The following is an 18,603-nucleotide window of genomic DNA, read 5'->3' as shown; positions in this document are numbered from 1 at the left end:
TTTAAAGTTCAAGTTGTAAGACTTGACCTCTCTGTATAGTTAGTTTATGTATAGTTTGTTTAAATGTCTACGTCTGTATATGTATGTTTGTTTATTAAATAAAAAATAATTAAAAAAAAAGAACCCACCCCTGCCACCCCATCCTGGCCAAGCTGCCATCTGGGACTTGGACCCCTCCCTACCTGGAAGGAGGCTGGCCAGCTGCAGGCAGAGCCTGGTCTGGGGGGTCTCCCTTTGCATTCCCCCAAATCCCCCCCTCAGCAAGGATCTTGGCATGGCTCTGCATGGTCAGTCAGTCCCATGTGGCATCTGAAGTAACCAACTGTGTTGGTGGTAGTGGCCTTCATTAGCTTAATCTCCAGCCACTTGGAAAATGCATCTACGATGACCATGAAGGTCTGTCCGTGAAACGGGCCGGCAAAATCTATGTGGATCCTGGACCAGGGTCCCTGTGGTCTTTCCCACTCCCTCACTGGTGCTGTTGGCGGATCTGGCCTAGACTCCTGGCAGGGCTGGCATCTCCCCACCCACTCGGTAATGTCTGCATCCATATTGGGCCACCAGACGTAGCTCCTGGCTAGCCCCTTCATCTGAACAATCCCAGGGTGCCCCTCATGCAACAACATTAACACTTTCTCCCTTAGGCACAAGGGAATAATGACCCGATCGCCCCATAGCAGACACCCCCTTGCATGGTTAGCTCGTCCCGTTTGTTCGCGAACTGTTTAAATTCCCCGCTCCCAATCCTTTCCGGCCACCCCCTCATAACCCAACTTGCGACCGTCCGGATCACGTGGTCCTTGGTTGAAGCTCTCGCTACTTCTGCTGATGTAATGGGTCCTGAGTCCAATACGTCTATCAGCAGGATTGGAATGCCGGGTGTGGGGTCCTCTAGGTTGTCGGGTAGTTGGCATCGGCTGAGTGCGTCCGCGTTGCCCATGTCCGCCCCTGGTCAATGTACCAGGCAATATGAGTATGCTGCGAGTATGATCCTGATAGGTTCCAGATGGAGCTTGGGCCATTTCCTGAGACTCTGACTCATGGCTTGGCTGAGGATCTGGTGGCCGCCTGGGATAGGGCGGCCGCTGATGCTTTGGACCGAGTCGTGCCTGTGCGGCCTCTGACCTGTCGCCGAGTCTACCTGGCTCCTTGGTTCTCCGAGGAGCTGAGGGGGATGAAGCGCCAGAAAAGACGCCTAGAGAGCAGTTGGAGATCTAGTCGCTCCGAATCCGACCGAACACTGGTAAGATCTCATATTAAGACTTACCTAGTGGCGATAAAAGCGGCAAAATGTAACTATTTTTCCGCTCTTATCGCATCGGCAGATAATCGCCCGGCCGCCCTGTTTAGGCTGACCCGTTCCCTCCTTCATCTGGGAGCGCGGGAGGATCCCTTGCAGGGTCGTGCCGAGGATTTTGTCCAGTATCTGCACGATAAAGTCACTCAGATTCGGGAAGGCTTGGTCTCTGACTCGGTAGGTACAGACGGGATGATGGGTGTCGGTCTTGAGACTGCCATTTGGGAGGAGTTCGACCCTGTTGCTCCCAAGAACATGGACAGGATACTGGGGCGGCTGAACGCGACCACATGTTTATTGGACCCGTGTCCCTCCTGGTTGGTGCTGGCCTCCCGGGAGGTTACGCGAGGCTAGCTCCAGGGTATTATCAATGCTTCTTTGAGCGAGGGTGTCTTGCCATCCGCCTTGAAAGAGGCGGTGGTGAGGCCCCTCCTCAAGAAGCCTGCTCTGGATCCGGCTGTTTTGGCTAACTATTGTCCGGTCTCCAACCTCAATCAATCAATCAAACTTTTCTCAGTGACTCTGTTGTAACTTTGAACAGTCACTAAATCAATTGTTCTAAGCCGAGGACTTATCTGTACTATCCTCCATTCTGTGCCAGCTCCATCCTCATGCTTTGCAATTGTCTTTTTGGTGACAGAGAAATCATGCTTCAAATTTTTCACTTTCGTCTTTTTTCTTTAAAAGTGACCCCCAAACCTTGCGAATGGGGGTCACTCCGGGATCGAAGGCACCAGGTTAGAAGGGAGGTGGATTCCCAACAGTACAATGAGAGATTATGCAAATCCTGCAGGAATGATGTAAGCGGGATCAAGTTGATCTCTGAATTCACTTCTAACTCGTCTGGAGAGTCAGAGTGACATCACAGAGGCTCCTAGTCCTTGAAGACCTGGAGAGGGATTAGCTGAAGGAAGGGGCTGCTTCTGCCCATCCTCCTCCTCCTCTATAATTCCTATGTAGACATGAAGGGGGGGGGAGGCAGAGAAAAAAAAGGCTGGCTAGGCAAGGTGAAAGAAAACAGCTGCAGCAGCTGTTAGACGGGGGATGAAGTAATTCTCCTGGCTGTTTCTTTGCCCTCTCCCTTCTTCTTGCCTCTCCTTTTGTTTCCAAATCCTTGTTTTGGACTTTTGGAGAGGGATTTTTCCACCATGCCTGAAAACCAGGCGTCTTCTCATCCGAAGAAGCGCAAGGAGAAAAACCAGAAAGTCCAGCTGCCTCTTGAAAAAGCACCTTTGGGACATAGAGGTGATACTGTTCTCCAAACCAAAATGCATCCTGCATTCAGGTGAACCCAGATCCTGTCCAGCTCAGGAAAAAAAATGCTCCCGATTGAAGGATACTTAGCCTTTTCTCAGAAGTTCCTTTGTGCACAAGTGCGGAGAGCCTGCGTTTCCATCATCTGTAACACCTTGAGACATACAGATATTGGTCCCATTTTATAGATAGGAAAGTGAAGCTGGGAGAGAGACCATCGTGTGTGAAGTTTAAAACTAAATCAATTCTTCCTTGAGGATATAGTATCTATTTCAATATGTCCGAAACGACTCCCCCTCCCACTTTCTCCCCTTCTCTCTGCGCCCACCTCTCCTCTAACTCAAGGGATACTCTGCCCGGAGACCGATGACACGGCAGAAGGGAGAACTCCCATTGGTCCTTTTGCTCCTCCTGGCCTCTCCCAATCCCGAAGCTCGCGGAGACCGCTTCCTCCCCCCCATCCAGACCCCGCCCCTGATTCCTCCTCTGGAGCTGCAGCATCGGCTTCTAGATTGGAGCCTTTTCCTCGGACTTTGGACCAATGGGAATCCTCGCTGCTCCAGCGTCATCGGTCTCCGGGCAGAGTCCCCTGTGTTGTCAACTGAAGGAGGAGGAGGGAGAGAAGCGGGAAAAGTGGGGGGAGATTCCCGCCTTCAACCCCCCCCCCCCAAAGGCTCCGCTTCCTCCTCTCGTCTCTGGAGGCGAAATCTCCCCATCGATCCCTACGTGGAAATGTTTTTTTTTCCTCCTCCTCCCAGTTGAGCTTCATCTCCCTTTTCCACCCTCTTCCTCCCTGAGTTCCTCTCCAGTCAGAGAGGAGGCGCCATTTCCCCCCCTTCGCTTCCCAATGAAGGAGCCTCGTTCTGAGGTAAAATTTCTGGCCTCTCCGGAGATTTCCAGCTTTTCCTCCATTGTGGAGCCTTTTCCTTTCCCTCCTCGGTCTCTTCCCAATCCTTTTCCCTCATGGAGGCCTCCCTGCCCGTCTCCGACCTTTCTCAGACCGGAGTCCCCCAGAGAGCCCCCCGGTCCTCGTCTTCTGACCGCCTGGCCGTTCCTGACAGGATTTGGCCCCTTTGGAGGCCTCCGATCTCCGCCGAGCCTTCAAGGCGGCTGTTCTTCAGGGAGGCGAGTTCGAATCCTCCAGAGAGGTTTTTCTCCATCTCCACAGACGGTTCTTGGACAGGAAAGGAGAGGAAGACGGAGAAAGAGTCGCCTCTGGAGACGCCGAGGCCTTTCCTCCTACTCCCAAGCCCATCACCCCCTCCCTCTCCCTTCCCCTCAGACGCTCTCCTCTTTCCCGCCCTTTCTATGATCCTGGCACTTCGCGCCAAATCCATTAGGGGGCGCCCTCCGCCAAGGAAAGGGAATTCCAGACGCTTCCCCATTGGCCCATGGAGCCTTGCTTCTCTAGGACTTTGCACTCGCTTGGGGCTCCGGGCAGGTTGGGGGAAGGTCGCTCAGCGGCTAAATTCCACTTTCTAATTCTTGGCGTTTCTTTTTCTTCCCATCTCAGATACAGAAACTGGAAGCCATTTGTGGTCTTTGCAAGGCAAACTTTCCTCTTGGGGGAAGAAGAAAAAGAGCGGAATCCCTTGCAGGGATCAGTCCTGCAGCACCAGAAATGTTCCCGTGAAGGAAAAGGCATCTGGAGACCCACCAGAGTCCTTGGAGCCCTTTGCAGTTGCTCTGCAGGACAGAGAAAGGATGGAGACACAACCTTTTGGAAAGGAGGGAGCCGGAAAAGGTCCTTCAGCTGCTCAGCCTGGGAAGGGGGCGAAGCTCTGGACAAGAACCGGGCAGGAGATCCTGGAGGAGGAAACCATCCTCCCTTCACAAGTTCCGCCCTGGACCTCCATCCAATACCAGGAGGCTGAGGGTCCCCGAGGACTTTGCAGCCGACTCCATGGCTTTTGCAGGCGATGGCTGAGACCAGAAAAGCACACCAAAGCCCAGATGCTGGACCTGGTGGTTCTGGAGCAGCTCCTGTTCCTTCTGCCCCCAGAGATGGAGGGCTGGGTGCGGGAGTGTGGAGCAGAGACCAGCTCCCAGGCGGTGGCCCTGGCGGAAGGCCTCCTCCTGAGCCAGGCGGAGGAGCAGAAGGAGCAGGTCCAGTTGCAGGTGAGAGACTTTAGGGAGCTCAGAAGGGAATAGAGAAAGTGTTTTAATACTTCATCCCAAACTTCTCTGACATTCATCATATGTGGCAATTCACCAATTCTTGTAGGATGTTGTTCTGTTGTTTTCTCATTCAACCTCACGGATAGCTATTGGGGGCTTTGCGGTTTTGTTCCAAATATAAGAATCCACTTTATGTCATGTGAAGTACATTAATTCTGCTTCTTTTTTCCTTCCTCCTGTTTGAAGTGTTGCACTGTGGAAATCAGAGATCCTGAGAGAAAGAAAAACCCATCAAATCCCCCTCAGGAGCTTTTTTTCAGGAGGATCCCTCGGGAAGATCCAAGTCAGAATATCTCAAGAGGTAATGGAAGATCCTCCAATTTCCCATCTGTCTTACCTTCACTCTCTCTTCTCTTCTATGGAATAGCTCCTCCCATTTTTTTAATTATGCATTTTGAAATTATTTATTCCTTACAGAGAAACAAAGAACGATGCTTTCTGGTTTTTATGATGGAGATCAAACAGTGGTTGACCCTCCAAATCAGGTAAGAAAGGGAAAAGTGAATAGATTTGTATTCTTTCCTTCAGGAAGTGAAGCGGGTATGCAGAGAGCTCCCTCCTTCTATTTCCCCCCCTTGTTTGGCCTGGATTATTTTTGTGTTCTTCCACAACATGGAGAGCAGAATAGCAGGTTCAAGTTCCTGTCAGCCAGCATAGCTTCCTCTGGTTAACTTGTTCTCCTAGGTCCGTGATGGCGAACCTATGGCATGCGTACCGGAAGTGGCACGCAGAGCCATTTCACCTGGCACACGCAGCGTCGCTCATTCCTCTTCCGGGTTACTGTGGCACGCATGCGCATTGGTCTGCTAGTCTTCTAGTTATTGGTGCGCATGCGTGTGCGACGATCAGCTGGCCATGTGTGCGGCAGTGTCAGAAACCGGAAGATCAGCTAGCCAGCTGATTGAAATGCACGCATGCGTACCAGTAAACAGACGACTAGCTGGCCTGTGCACATGAGTGCCCCGGGAAATCCATCTCCTTGCCAGCAAGGAGCACTGCCCCAGTTGCTATGTGTGGGTGGCGGCGGCACCTTGGCCTCCAACCGCGTGGCCTCCGCTGCCCTTCCTGGGCTCCTCTCGCCGGGAGCCGCTGGCCGAGCAGTTGCAACTGGCGGGGCTTTGGCAGACCAGCAGCCAGTGACGGTAGGGGGGATGTACTGCCTGCACAGGTGACCACATTGCCGCTGTCAAAAGCAGGGCTGAGAAACCCTCTTGGCTTGCTCTGCCGGCCGCATGTGTCCTCTGGACTGTGGGCGTTGCCACCTCCCCCTACAGTGGCCAGAGAACCCGGCTCAGCGGGCGTAGCAGGGGTCGTGTGGGGGTGCTGCGCCACTTGCGTTTGGACCCATCACCTGATCTCCACCATGCCCACTGCTGCACCGCCTGCTGAGCCAACGCCGCAGAAGGAGCAGCGGGCAGGGTAGCCAGCTGCCTTTATGCTCCTTCCCTGGTGTTGGCTCAGGGTCACAACTGCAAAACCCGTCCGAAGTCGAGAGGGGACGTTGAGATAGGGACGTGATTGTTGCCTCGCGTCCTCCTTGGCTTGCAACAGATGGCTCGGTTTGGGCGCAAGAAGGCGAAGCTGGTAGAAGTAGCTGCTGAGCGCAGGAGGAGGGTGTCCTTGGGACGCGGAGAAGCCAGTTGGGTTTGTATCGCAGGATGGGGGGAGGGGTGCTGAAAAGTTAACCCTCGACTCTGCAGATCCCACCCACCAGTGCCTAGATGGGGTTTCTGAAAGTAGAGGTGCCTGTAACAGGGCTAATCCCGTTCAAGGTACTGAGCAGCATGGACTTCGTCCCAATGCCTGAGTTCGCAAGGGAGCCCCTTTCCTCAGTCAGCTTGATTGATTGGCTGGCCATATTGAAAGCAACCTGGGAGAATGTCAAGAAAGCTCTAGCTAAAGCGGCACAAACTTATAAGGAACAGGCAGACAAGCAAGAAACTGGGACCAATTTTATGGGACCATTTCCCATAGTAAAGATAATCAACCCAGTCACGGTGCAATTGAAATTGCCCCGAATGCTAGGGAAGATACACCCGGTATTCCATTGTAGCCTCTTAAAACCCGTTGTCGGATCGACCCTGAGGCCACTACCCTGTGAGCCGCGGGACCCCGTGGTCATAGGAGGCCAGACCCATTATGAGGTGTAGAAAATCCTCAATTTGAGGTGGCACAGGAGACAACTCCAATATTTAATCAAGTGGATTAAATATCCCTTATCAGAGGCATCTTCGGGAAAGAGTCGAAACATCCAGGTTGATCGCCTTATAGCCAAATTTCACACGGAAAATCCAAAGCCGGATGGTGGATTGGGTCCCTAAACTCTACATTTGTATTCAAATTGTTTTGCTTTGCACAGGTCGCCCTTAGGAAGTGAGGGGAGCTGAATGTCAACTTGCAAAGCTATCAAGTTGCCATGAGCAGGAGGGAGGGAGAACTGATTGAACTGGTTGATTTCCCTAACTAAAACTACGTTCCACAGATGCTTTTCTACCGCAATCAGGAGAGTTTTAGGTTTCACAGCCAGGCAAAGTGGTTAATTGGAGAATGTGATTTATGACATGGCCAGGAAGGAGGGGAGAAACAGGGTCATAGGGGAATGTAAATCTACGTAGGATTAGTTCTAAAACTGCATTCGAATATTGCGGAAATGGTGCTCCAATAAATGACTGTATTTCTTTTAAAGTTTGGCTCGTGGTTTATGAATTAATTAGGGCATCGTTTGGAAACTTCACAGACAGGGCTTGTGCAGAGCCTGTGGAGGGTGAAAAACAGGCCTCTGGAAGTTAGGAAATGGGCTGTTTCCAGCCTCCTGAGGGCTGGGGGAGGCTGTTTTCGCCCTCCTGGAGGCTCCAGGAAATCCTGCGGAGCCTGGGGAGGGTGAAATACAGGACTATTGGAAGTCCAGAAATGGGCTGTTTCCGCCCTCCCGGAGGCTCCAGGAAACTCTTTCCGGCCTCCAGAGGCTTCAGGGAGTCCTGCTAGGCCTAAAAGGGAGCACGCGGGGGGGGGTGAATCCCGAGGGGGGCAAGCAGCAGGGGAGGTTCACACGTGCATGTGTGGGGGGATGGCCCCCGCAACGGGGGGCATTCCATTATGGGTGTGGCCACGTGAATGCATTGTCACGCACGTGCCTTTGGCACACAAGCAAAAAAAGGTTAGCCATCACTGCCTTAGTCCTATTTTTCATGAAACTAGACATACCCAATTCCAGCAACCGTTCTTTATATGTTTTAGCCTCCAGTCCACTAATAATTTTTGTTGCTCTTCTCTGCACTCTTTCTAGAGTCTCAAGATCTTTTTTACATCTGACAACCAAACCTGGATGCAATATTCCAAGTGTGGTCTTCCAAAGACATTATAAAGTGTTACTAACACTTCATGTCATCTTGATTCTGTCCCTCTTAATGCAGCCTATGATTCTGTTGGGTTTTTTTTTTCTTTCTGGCAACTGTAGCATACTGCTGACTCATGTTTAAGTGGATGTCCACTAGGACTCAAAGATTGCTGTCGCACTTACTACTGTTGAGCCAGGGATCACCTATTCTACGCCAAGTGCATTTGGTTTTTCTTTCCTATATGTAGAACCTTACATTTCTCACTGTTGATTTCATTTTGTTAGATGGGGCCCAATCCGTCGATTCTTGTATATCTTGAGCTTTTCTTTGTTGTTGTGTGTTGTTATTCCTGTCAATTTGGTCTTCTCTGCAAATTTGATGAGTTCCCCTTCTATCCTCTTGTCTAAATCATTCATGAAGATGAACAGATCTTGTGAATCCTCCTGTTCTGTTCTGTTTTTTCCGTGTTCAGGAGAGTCTCGTGTCCTTTGAGGAGGTGGCTGTGTCTTTCTCTGAGGAGGAATGGTCTCAGCTGGATCCTGACCAAAAAGCGCTGCATTCGGAAGTCATGCTTGAAAACCATAGGAACGTGGTCTCTCTGGGTAAGAGTTCTCTAGTCCCCAATCAGAGAGTTCAAGAAGACAGATGATAGTTAGTTTTTTTTATTACAAAACCAGTAATCAGACACCGTCTCCTGGGAGGGAGAAGGAAAGGATCTTCTCGTACTCCAAGGAAGGAAAGAGTCAATGTCTCTTTGCTTAGATGCTTTCTCTGCCATTTCTTATCTCTATTTCTCCATTTCTATTTGAATTTATCTGTGGAGGCTGAAAAGAACAAAGTGTGCTTTTGTGTTCTCTGGAGATCATGTGAGAGGAGTGTGTTGTCATTTGTTCTCTGAAACCTCCAAAATTGTGTGAAAACAGAACTTTCACACTCGGCCCATGGAAGAGCATTCTCCCAATCCAGTTTAAGAACAAAGGCCTCATGCAATGTCACTCAGAGCATCCTAGGGTACAGGTAATCCCCGAGTTACGGCAGTTCACTTAGCAACGGTTCCAGCCCTCCCCCAAGTACTTGAGACCCAGTCCCGAAATTATGAATGTTGCAGCACCATGGCCATTTGACACACGAATGACAGAAGAGGCGCTGTAACATTCACCCTACCTATTCTCCCACCCCACCCCGCTTGGACTTACCGTACTTTTCAGACTGTAAGACACACTCCCCCCCCCCAAAAAACAAGTGGGTGGAAATGTCTGTGCGTCTTATAGAGCACATACGGGCCTCTTTTTGGCCTCCCAAATCCTCTGTGCGTCCCTTTTTTGCCTTCCCTGGCGTCAAGAAGCAATCTGCAAGGCAAAAATGGGCCCGCTTTTGGCCTCCGGAGGCCTTTGTGGGTCCCGTTTTTGCCCTCTCCAGCATCAGAGAGGCTGAAAACGGGATGCTCGGAGGGTTTGAGAGGGCCAAAATGAGCCCTTTTTGGGCCTGCAGAGTGCTTCTGGATGCCAGAGAGGGGGAAAACGGGACATGCGGAGGCCAAAAATGATTTTTAATCAGTGGAACATCTTGCCTCCAGAAGTTGTGAATGCTCCAACACGAGAAGTTTTTAAGAAGATGTTGGATAACCATTTATCTGAAGTGGTGTAGGGTTTCCTGCCTAAGCAGGGAGTTGGACTAGAAGACTTCCAAGGTCCCTTCCAACTCTGTTATTCTATTCCTTAACTCAAAACTGACAGTGAGTGACAGTGTTCCAGAAAAACCTCCTCTCCAATTAAAAATTCTGAGGCAAACATTTTCTCAAAGTTCTAGAGTAGGTATACTCTAGAGTTTACTAGAGTAGGTATACTGGCACATCTTGGGAAAACACAAATCTGAAAATTCTGGGTTTTCCCTCAGTAAATCAAAACCCCCAAAACCATCCCCTCACTCATCAGTCGATCACATGCTCCAATTGTCAGGGTTCCAAGTAACACCCCCAACAAAATCAAACTCCGAGGCCTGAAGTTCCTCAAAGCTAACTTTTATTAGAGATGTCATATTGGCACATCTGGGAAAACCCGAACCTGAAAGCTTCTGGGTTTTCCTCACCCAAAAGGAAGTTCAAGACCCTGCTCACATCTTCCACATGTCCCACACAGCTCCAATCAGTACTTTCTTGAACAGAAGACATCCTCCAATTTCTTCTTTGAGAAGAAGTTCAAGGTATGAGACACCATGGCCTTGAACTTCTCTAGAGAAGTTTGTTATGGCTATATCTACTTCCCACTGGAGGATTGTGGCAGGCCTGGATCCTGAAGGCACAAAGGTAATATGGCTTCCAGGGATGACACCAATCACCATCCGTCCCATCTCGAAATAGCACTCCAACCACTCCTCCAGATGCAGGTTCGTCCTGACCTTGACCGACTGGAAGAATGCTATTTTGTTTAAATACAAACCCTCAAATATATCCCCACCTCTTATTTTCCCACACATGAGAAGGTGGCAGTTGGAAGCTTCCTGCCTAATACGGCTTCCAAAGCTGAAAGTGAGATTTGCATATGGCTCAGATATGTAAATGATACGTTTGTGATCTGGCCCCATGGAAAAGACAAGCTAGACAATTTTCTAGCACATTTGAATAACATGCATCCGAAGATACAGTTCACTATGGAAACGGAGATTGAAAATCAACTCCCATTCTTAGATGTATTAATATATAAGAGAACTGATGGCACCCTAGGACATAGTGTCTACCAAAAGAAGACACAAACAAATAGATACCTAAACGCACACTCACACCATCATCCCTCACAAATAAATTCAGTAGCAAAAACTTTAATCACTAGAACTAAACGTCTAGCAGATGAGGCACATGTACAAACAGAGCTTCAGACTCTCACAGAGGTATTAATAGCAAATGGGTTCCACGAAAATAAAATTAAAAGTATAATTTGACAAGGGACATCAGGAATTGCAAATTGAGCTAGAAATAGATCTATATAGGTCTCCCACCTAGCAGGAAGAGCTTGCTGGCTGCTAGAAAGGAAAAAAGCCCAGAATCGAGTGGATGTGATTCTACAGAGCTGGGGCTGCAGAAAAACCTTGGTTATGTAAGGAAAACCTGGCTACTCCCACGTAAAATTGGAAGTGTTTTGGCGACGTTTCGACGAAGTCTCATTCGTCATCTTCAGGCTGGTGTTCTCGGCTTCGTGCTTCCAGGAGCAAATATATATATATATATATCAGAGATAATTGTAAAGACAGAGATGTTTTCTAGATATTTTCAAAGCTTTCATCTTTCCTGACTCATGAATATAGAAATCATCATGTCTATATCACACCCCTGTAAGCATACAACCTAATGGAATTTCGGAGAAATTTAGAAGGAAATTTCCTACACTTTGATCTTTTCCTCTAAAAATGATCTTGTTATCATTTTCATTTCCCTTTTGCTTTGAAGGTAATAATGGGCAGGAGAATCAAGATTCCTGCGAACTGTTCCAAGTGATCAATGCTAAAGATGGAAGGGAGAAGTTTGGAATTCGAATGGAATTAGGAAGCCATGAGAGAAGCCAGTCAAAGAATTGGAATCAGGAAAGCTCATCTTCCACTGATGCTCCGATGCAAGACTTTCTTGCCCAACAAGAGAAAATAGGGGAAAAATATACTGCAAAAAGTATGAAGCTAATCAAAGCTAAAGTACAAGTAAATGAACACTATATAACCCCCAAAAAAGGAGAAGATGCTATAAGAAGACACAACGGAGAAAATTACAATGGGACATTCATTCTTTCTCTTGGAAATAACTTCCTTACAGCTCAAAAAGCAGTTGACACAAAAGAGAAGCCTTATAAATGTTTGGAATGTGGAAAATGTTTTAGAACAAGCAGGCAACTTACTTCCCATGAAAGGATTCACACTGGGGAGAAACCATATAAATGCATGGAGTGTGGAAAGACCTTTGCTCAAAGAGGTAATCTTACTTCCCATAAGATGATCCACACAGAGGAGAAACCATATAAATGCATGGAATGTGGAAAGACCTTTGCTCAAAGAGGTAATCTTACTTCCCATAAGATGATCCACACAGGGGAGAAGCCGTATAAATGCACAGATTGTGGAAAGACCTTTGCTCGTAGCAGTACACTTACTATCCATAAAAGGATCCACACAGGGGAGAAACCATATAAATGCATGGAATGTGAAAAGACCTTTGCTCAAAGGGGTCAACTTATTTTCCATAAGATGATCCACACAGAGGAGAAACCATATAAATGCATGGAATGTGGAAAGACCTTTGCTCAAAGGGGTCATCTTATTTCCCATAAGATGATCCACACAAGGGAGAAGCCGTATAAATGCATGGAGTGTGGAAAGACCTTTGCATATAATAGTGGCCTTGGAAGACACAAAAAGCTCCACACAGGAAAGAAACCATATAAATGCATGGAGTGTGGAAAGAGCTTTGCTGACAAAAGTAATCTCATTTCCCATAACAGGATCCATACAGGGGAGAAACCATATAAATGCATGGAGTGTGGAAAGACTTTTGCTCATATCAGTTCACTTACTTCCCATGAAAGAATCCACACAGGGGAGAAACCATTTAAATGCATGGAGTGTGGAAAGACCTTTGTTCTGAGCAGTGGACTTACTTCCCATAAGATTATCCACACAGGGGAGAAGCCATATAAATGCATGGAATGTGGAAAGAGCTTTGCTCAAAATGGTCATCTTACGTCTCATAAAAGGATCCACGCTCGGGAGAAACCATATTGCAATAGCAATTCCACTTCGACTTACATACCACTCCACAATGTTTTACCACACTCTCTGAGCAGTTTACAAAGTCAGCATATGATCCCCAGCAATCTGGGTCCTCATTTTACCCACCTCAGAAGGATGAAAGACTGAATCAACCATGAGCCAGTCAGGATCCAACTCCTGTCTGTGGACAATTAGCCTGTAGTACTGCATTCTAACCACTGACCCACCCTGTCTCTGTAGATTTGTATGTGTATGCGTATTTTGCCTTTTTGATCCAAATGAGACAAGGCTGATCCAACAAAATGAAATTTAATGTGGAGAAAAGTAAGGTTTTACACTTGGGCAGGAAAAACAGATTACTTGAAACCTAGCTCAAAAAGAGTAATTGGGAGAGGGACCTTGGGAGTCCGAATCGATGATGACTGTTTTATAAAGCCTTAGTAAGACCACACCTGGAATACTGCATCTAGTTTTGGTCATCACATTACAAAAAAGATGTTTAGACTTTGGAGAAAGTGCAAAGAAGAGCAGCTAAGATGATTAAAGGCCTGAAGACTGAAATATATGAAGAACGATTGCAGGATTTGGGCATGGCTAGTCTACAGAAAAGAAGGATTAGGAGTGACATGGTAGAAGTATTCCAGGGGGCTCAATTTATTTTCCAGGGCACCAAACGGCACAAGAAACAATGTCTGTAAAATAATCAAGGAGAAAAGTAACCTCGAATTAAGGAGAATTTTCCTTACAGTGAAGACAATTAACCAGTAGAACAGCTTTCCTTCAGATATTGTTTTTAATATAGGGCCAAATTATTTAATATGTTTTAAATTGTTTTTAAACTTTATGGATATACTTGTTTTATTGTGGCTGTGCACCACCCTGAGTCCCTCGGGAGAAGGGCGCAATAAAAATTTAAATAATAAATAAATAAATAAATTTCGGTTGCTTCATCACTGGCATTTTTAAGAAGAGACTGGATCCTATAGGAATATCAATAGATCTTGAAATGGTATAGGATCTCCCGCTTGAGCCGAAAGTGCAGATGGGGCACCAGCCGCCAAGGACTTGTACCAGGCTTAGGACTTCAGGCACCAGGGCTCCATCAATTCCTGGATGGACAGAAGGAGTCTCTTGGGGGGACTTTCAAAAGAAAAAAAATTCTTCTTCCGATTCACTAGTGGATCCAGAAGTCAGTTAAAATCTCTCTCCAGCAACTGCCATATCAAATTGGAACCACAAAATGTTATCAGTACATTTTTGTCTAAAATTAGGTTAATTTTGCGTTGGGCCATAAAAATGATTCATGCCATCTGACAGTCTGTTTGTTTACCTACTAAAAGTAATTATACGACTTGAAGATGTTTGCAATAAAAATGCCAAATTGAAACTTTTCAATTTCCACCGATTTAAAAATGCTCCATCCATTTTCTTTTTTTTAATCAAGTTTTATTGATTTTTTTCTTTTACACACACATATTTTATGAACAGAGTATTGACCATATCATAATTTATACAACTTATCATATCCAATTTCATTTTACATAGTTACCATTTTTGCCAAAATATTCTTTTTCCATACTTTTTAATCTTATCTTAATACTTCTATGCTTATTTTATAAACGGCATCACCATCTACCCTCAAATCCTACTTTCTTAACATTATTTCAATTAGTTATCCATTGTTAATCATATGTATTCCCTTTTAACTTTCATATTAATTTGTTCTTCATCCTAATAAATTTGAACATGCTCGGGGTTGCCTTTCTACCATTTCATCTCCCTTGTTTTACAACAATTCTTTGCCTTTCCTCTTTTTCTTCCCTCCCTTCTATCCTTTTCTACTTTCCTCTTTCCTCCTCTCCTCCTCCTCCTCTACTTCCCCTTCCTTTCCCCTCCTCCATTCCTTCCTCCCTTTCTAACTGTCTCTCCTACTCTTATTTCCCCTCCCTTTCTTCCTATCCTTTTTCCTTTCTTCTATTCCTCTTTCTCCTTCTCTTCTCCTTTTTCCCTCTACTACTCCTTCCATTCTCTTTCCATTGTTGTATTAATTTTCAATTCAATATTTTCCACAATGGTATCTGGGCAACCCGATTTTTCTCCACATATTAACTATATTTTTCAAAGTCCCCATCACATTTTAAAATTATTAATGTATCTCAACTCATTTCATAATTTCATATTCCAACAGCAATAATTTTCCTCATTTACTAGCCTTTCAATTTTATATCTTAATTTCCATTATTTTCATATTTAAACCAATCTACATTTCATATTACACCTGTTGATCCATTTTACAATAAACAATATACTTCTTGTTTACTTCTTATATGCAATTTCTACTATTAATACATTTCCCTTAAATCAACCATTAAATGCTTTATTTCCCTTCTTTCTCTCCATTATTCTTCCCCTTTTACCCATTTTCTTTTGGTCTCTCCAAAATTCCACTTCTTAATATTTTTTTCCCTTTTTCCCATTCTCTTATTTTCTTTTTTTCTTTTTATATTTATTGAATCTTTCCCCTGAATCGTTTCTCTCATTTTTAAAATTGTTACCCTTTTAATTCTCTCCCTCAGTCTTTTCCCATCTCCTTCTCCTCCTTTCTTTTTTGGGTGATATTCCCCCCTATCCACATTTTGTTTTTCACTGTCAATCCCAGTGTAATCATCTATTTTTTCATCTTCAATTATTTTCCTTTCAACATTATGTTCTTGCTTCACATTTATATTCTTTTTCCTTTTTTTGGGGGGGGGTATTCTAACCATATTTCCGCTTCTTTATCACCCTTAAATGCTTCACGCATCTTCTTAAACATTTCCATTACTTCCTCATATTCCCAATGTTCCATATTGTCTATTCAAACATTTTATTTTAATTTATATGTAGTTAAAATTCAAGTCCATGTAGTGTCTCTCTTATTTTTTATTTCCAAATAATATCCAGTTCAAATATTTATCTAGACCATTCCAGTTTAAGGCTTTGTTCTTTTTCACTTCTTTTCAAAGTCGGGATCCAGCTGTTTAAACAAGTACTCCTTAAAATTTCCCACGATAGTCAAAATTCTTACTGTTCCTTCAATGTTTAAAGCATTTGTTGCAGTGCTTTCTTTCCAGCAGATGTCTCTCTCCAGTCCACAAATCCCCAGGCAACAAAGTATCACTTTTAAATCCATATAGAAAATACTTTCTTGTCTCTTCAATTTCTTTTCCTTTTATTATTAAAAAATGCTTTCTCTCAGTTTTCTTTTTCTTGTATTATTTCTAATACCTCCAAATTCAATTTTAAGTCCAGGTAGAAAGTTTTCTTTTTTGATCTTTTAACTTCCTCTTTGTTCTTTTCTCTCCAATTAACGGGGCGGCATATAAATTTAAATAAATAAATAAATAAATAACATTCCCAAGTGCCAATTAGCCGTTCATTTCACGCTGGGTCCCTCCAGTTGTGAAGAAGAGAAATGGTTGAAATGGGTGGGTGAATGTAGGGGGAGTCTCAGGTGCCCCCCCCCCAATGGCTCCCCACAAATGCTCAGGGAGGACCGTGCCTGCTGGGCTTCTGCTCCTCAAAAGGGGGCTTGAGGGGAAGCAGAGCAAGGGAGCCTCTGAGCAGAAAGGGGGGTCCTGCCCTTTCGTCCCCCTGGATCTGCCCACCCTCCTCCTGAACCAGTTCTGGCTTCGGACGCAAAGTAGCCAGGATGGTGGATCCAGAGGCAGCAGAGGGAGGAGCCTCCTGTGGGGGCAGCAAAAAGGAAGAGGAAGAGGAAGGGAGGATTCCAGGGTTTTCTTACATCTGAAGTTTATTCTTTTATAGCAAAGCAAAGGGAAGGGAAGTGATTCGTAGGAAGAATAATATAGATGAAGCTGCTGTGGGTTCAAAGCCAAGAAAATTAAAGAATTTTTAAAACCACCAATAACTTGTAGGAGAGGATGAGATGAGGAAGGAAGAGGAGAAACTCACCTGCAGGAGGTTGGATGGGAGTTGCTAGAAGTAGAAAAAGACCCAATCAGGACCCTTCATGGGCTGGAGGACTCAGGGGGACCCCCTCCCCATCGATAGCCCATAATAGGTTGTGTGATCTTCACTTATAGCTCCTCAAACAAGAGAAGCTGCCAAAAATATTCCCCAAGGAGCCCCTCTTGGCCACCTGCTAAGCTTGAGGAGAGGCCTCCCCTAGAGGGTCCCCTCCCCACAACCTCTCCTCCAGCCCCCCAGACTCACCTTTCTTGCTCTTCAGGTAGGAGAAGAGACCCGCAGCCAGGAAGGCCACTCCTATCACGGCCCCCATGATCCCCGTCCAGAGTTTGCTCCTGGCAGAGCTGGAGGAACAGGGCTCTGGGGAAGGAGAAGGAGACTCACCTGAGCAGGAGGATCAGGCCCACCTTCCCCCAGGAGGCTCCATTCCGTCTCCCCCCACAGGGAGGGTCTCTTCCCCTTCTTAGGGCAGGATGGGGTTCCCAAACCAGAAGGGGAGGGAGGGGAGGGACTTACCCCACTGGACGGTGATGGGGGCCTCCAGGCTGGCATGCCCCACCTTGCAAGTGTAGACATCCCCCCGTTGGGGCTGGGTCTCCAGCATCACCTGGAGCTGGTAGGTCCAGTCTCCGTTCTGGAGCTCCTCCCCAAAGGCCACGCCCTCCTCCTCCGGCCGCCCATTCTTCAGCCACTGGACCTCTATCTCCACGGGGTAAAAGCCGGTCACGGTGCAGAGGAGGATGGTGTTGGGGGAAGTGGGGTCCATCTTGGTGGGGGAGATGGTGACGGTGGGCTTGGCTGGAGGGAAGGAGGGGAAGGAGCCACATGAGAGACACAGGAGGGCCCAGAACAGGAGACATTTTGCTTCCCATCCGAGGAGCTTCTTCAGTTCTGACTGTCCCAATTGAAGCTTCTTGGGTGAGAAGCAAAAGGTCTTCAAGGGAAAACAAAGTCTATTTGCCGTCTGAAGAAACTCCTTTGGGACGGTGTTTGGAGTCCTCTTCCAAAGCGAATGGCAGCAAGGAATGAAAAGGGATCCTGAGAAATGGGAAAACCTAAATCCTTCCTGGTTGGGATCAGGTGAACTCATCCAAAGGGAAGAATCCTCAAAATAGGCAAATCCGACAGCAGAATAACAGAATAAGAGAGTTGGGAGGGACCTCGGAGGTCTTCCAGTCCAACCCCCTCAGGCAGGAAACCCTCCACCATTTCAGACAAGTGGTTGTCCAATCTCTTCTTAAAAACTTCAAGTGTTGGAGCATTCACAGCTTCTGAAGGCAAGGTAAGTTCCAGATTGATTGTTCTCACTCTGAGGAAATTTCTCCTTAGTTTTCTGTCGTTTCTCTCCTTGATTAGTTTCCGTCCATTGCTTCTTCTCTTGCCTTCTGGTGCTTTGGAAAAGAGGCTGTGATGTGGCCGCAAAGAAAAGGGCAGAGAAGCCATTTGCCCATAATTGCCAGAAGACTGACAGACCCCAAATTCTTTAGGGGCAAGATGGACAGAAGAGATTTTGGGGATTTCAAGGTGCTGCAGAGGATCCTTCCGGGGAGGGGGGAGGGGACTTTGGGGGGATTCAGAAGGAAGGATTTGGCTGCAGGTGAAGTTGAGTCTGTGAACAAAAAGGGGGTTTCAAGGAGGGATTTTCTCCCAGACCCCCAAAATTGGCTGAAATTTCTCAGCCTTTGAATCAGCTTCTGCTCAAGACAGACACCAGACCAGGATTCCACGTGATTCGGGCTTTTACATCTTGGTTTAAGCATTGAATCATTATAAATTTATTATAATCATTATAAACTTCCTTTATTTGTTTGTTTGTTC

General features: G+C 46.4%; 2 protein-coding genes across 4 annotated transcripts; one reads left to right on the top strand and one right to left on the bottom strand.

Annotated features, from left to right (window-relative positions):
- Positions 1-3,150: 3,150 nt before the first annotated feature.
- LOC148116129 (uncharacterized) lies at positions 3,151-13,757 on the top strand. Of its 2 annotated transcripts, XM_087884867.1 has the most exons (6): positions 3,151-3,419; positions 4,065-4,669; positions 4,916-5,030; positions 5,147-5,214; positions 8,540-8,669; positions 11,510-13,757. In XM_087884867.1, the coding sequence occupies exons 2-6, from the start codon at positions 4,256-4,258 to the stop codon at positions 12,961-12,963; spliced, it is 2,181 nt and encodes a 726-aa protein (XP_087740993.1). In that variant the 5' UTR covers positions 3,151-3,419; positions 4,065-4,255; the 3' UTR covers positions 12,964-13,757. The 2 variants fall into 2 exon arrangements, with proteins under 2 accessions (XP_087740993.1, XP_087740992.1); XM_087884866.1 differs by lacking the exon at positions 3,151-3,419 and having other exon boundaries at positions 3,462-4,669.
- A 2,235-nt stretch (positions 13,758-15,992) lies between these two features.
- Positions 15,993-17,985, bottom strand: LOC132710750 (rano class II histocompatibility antigen, A beta chain-like). Of its 2 annotated transcripts, XM_060687807.2 has the most exons (4): positions 17,302-17,984; positions 17,032-17,145; positions 16,771-16,794; positions 15,993-16,149 (listed from the first exon to the last, which is right to left on the bottom strand). In XM_060687807.2, the coding sequence occupies exons 1-4, from the start codon at positions 17,873-17,875 to the stop codon at positions 16,133-16,135; spliced, it is 729 nt and encodes a 242-aa protein (XP_060543790.2). In that variant the 5' UTR covers positions 17,876-17,984; the 3' UTR covers positions 15,993-16,132. The 2 variants fall into 2 exon arrangements, with proteins under 2 accessions (XP_060543790.2, XP_060543789.2); XM_060687806.2 differs by lacking the exon at positions 15,993-16,149 and having other exon boundaries at positions 16,572-16,794; positions 17,302-17,985.
- Positions 17,986-18,603: the final 618 nt, after the last annotated feature.

Source organism: Pantherophis guttatus, chromosome 2 (genome assembly GCF_059756535.1).
Source record: "Pantherophis guttatus breed Tessera chromosome 2, ASM5975653v1, whole genome shotgun sequence".
Lineage (NCBI taxonomy): Eukaryota > Metazoa > Chordata > Lepidosauria > Squamata > Colubridae > Pantherophis > Pantherophis guttatus.
Note: the sequence above shows the minus strand (reverse complement) of the source record. Positions and strands in the feature narration are given on the sequence as shown.

What these genes read in the sequence shown, in the direction of transcription:
- LOC148116129 (XM_087884867.1), top strand. Translation starts at nt 4,256, where the DNA reads ATGGAGACACAACCTTTTGGAAAGGAGGGAGCCGGAAAAGGTCCTTCA. An exon ending in AGGAGCAGGTCCAGTTGCAG is followed by an intron (nt 4,670 to 4,915) that starts GTGAGAGACTTT and finishes TCCTGTTTGAAG; the next exon opens with TGTTGCACTGTGGAAATCAG. An exon ending in AAGTCAGAATATCTCAAGAG is followed by an intron (nt 5,031 to 5,146) that starts GTAATGGAAGAT and finishes TATTCCTTACAG; the next exon opens with AGAAACAAAGAACGATGCTT.
- LOC132710750 (XM_060687806.2), bottom strand. Translation starts at nt 17,875, where the DNA reads ATGAGTTCACCTGATCCCAACCAGGAAGGATTTAGGTTTTCCCATTTC. An exon ending in CCCCATCACCGTCCAGTGGG is followed by an intron (nt 17,146 to 17,301) that starts GTAAGTCCCTCC and finishes CTCCTTCCCCAG; the next exon opens with AGCCCTGTTCCTCCAGCTCT. An exon ending in CTACCTGAAGAGCAAGAAAG is followed by an intron (nt 16,795 to 17,031) that starts GTGAGTCTGGGG and finishes TTCTACTTCTAG; the next exon opens with CAACTCCCATCCAACCTCCT.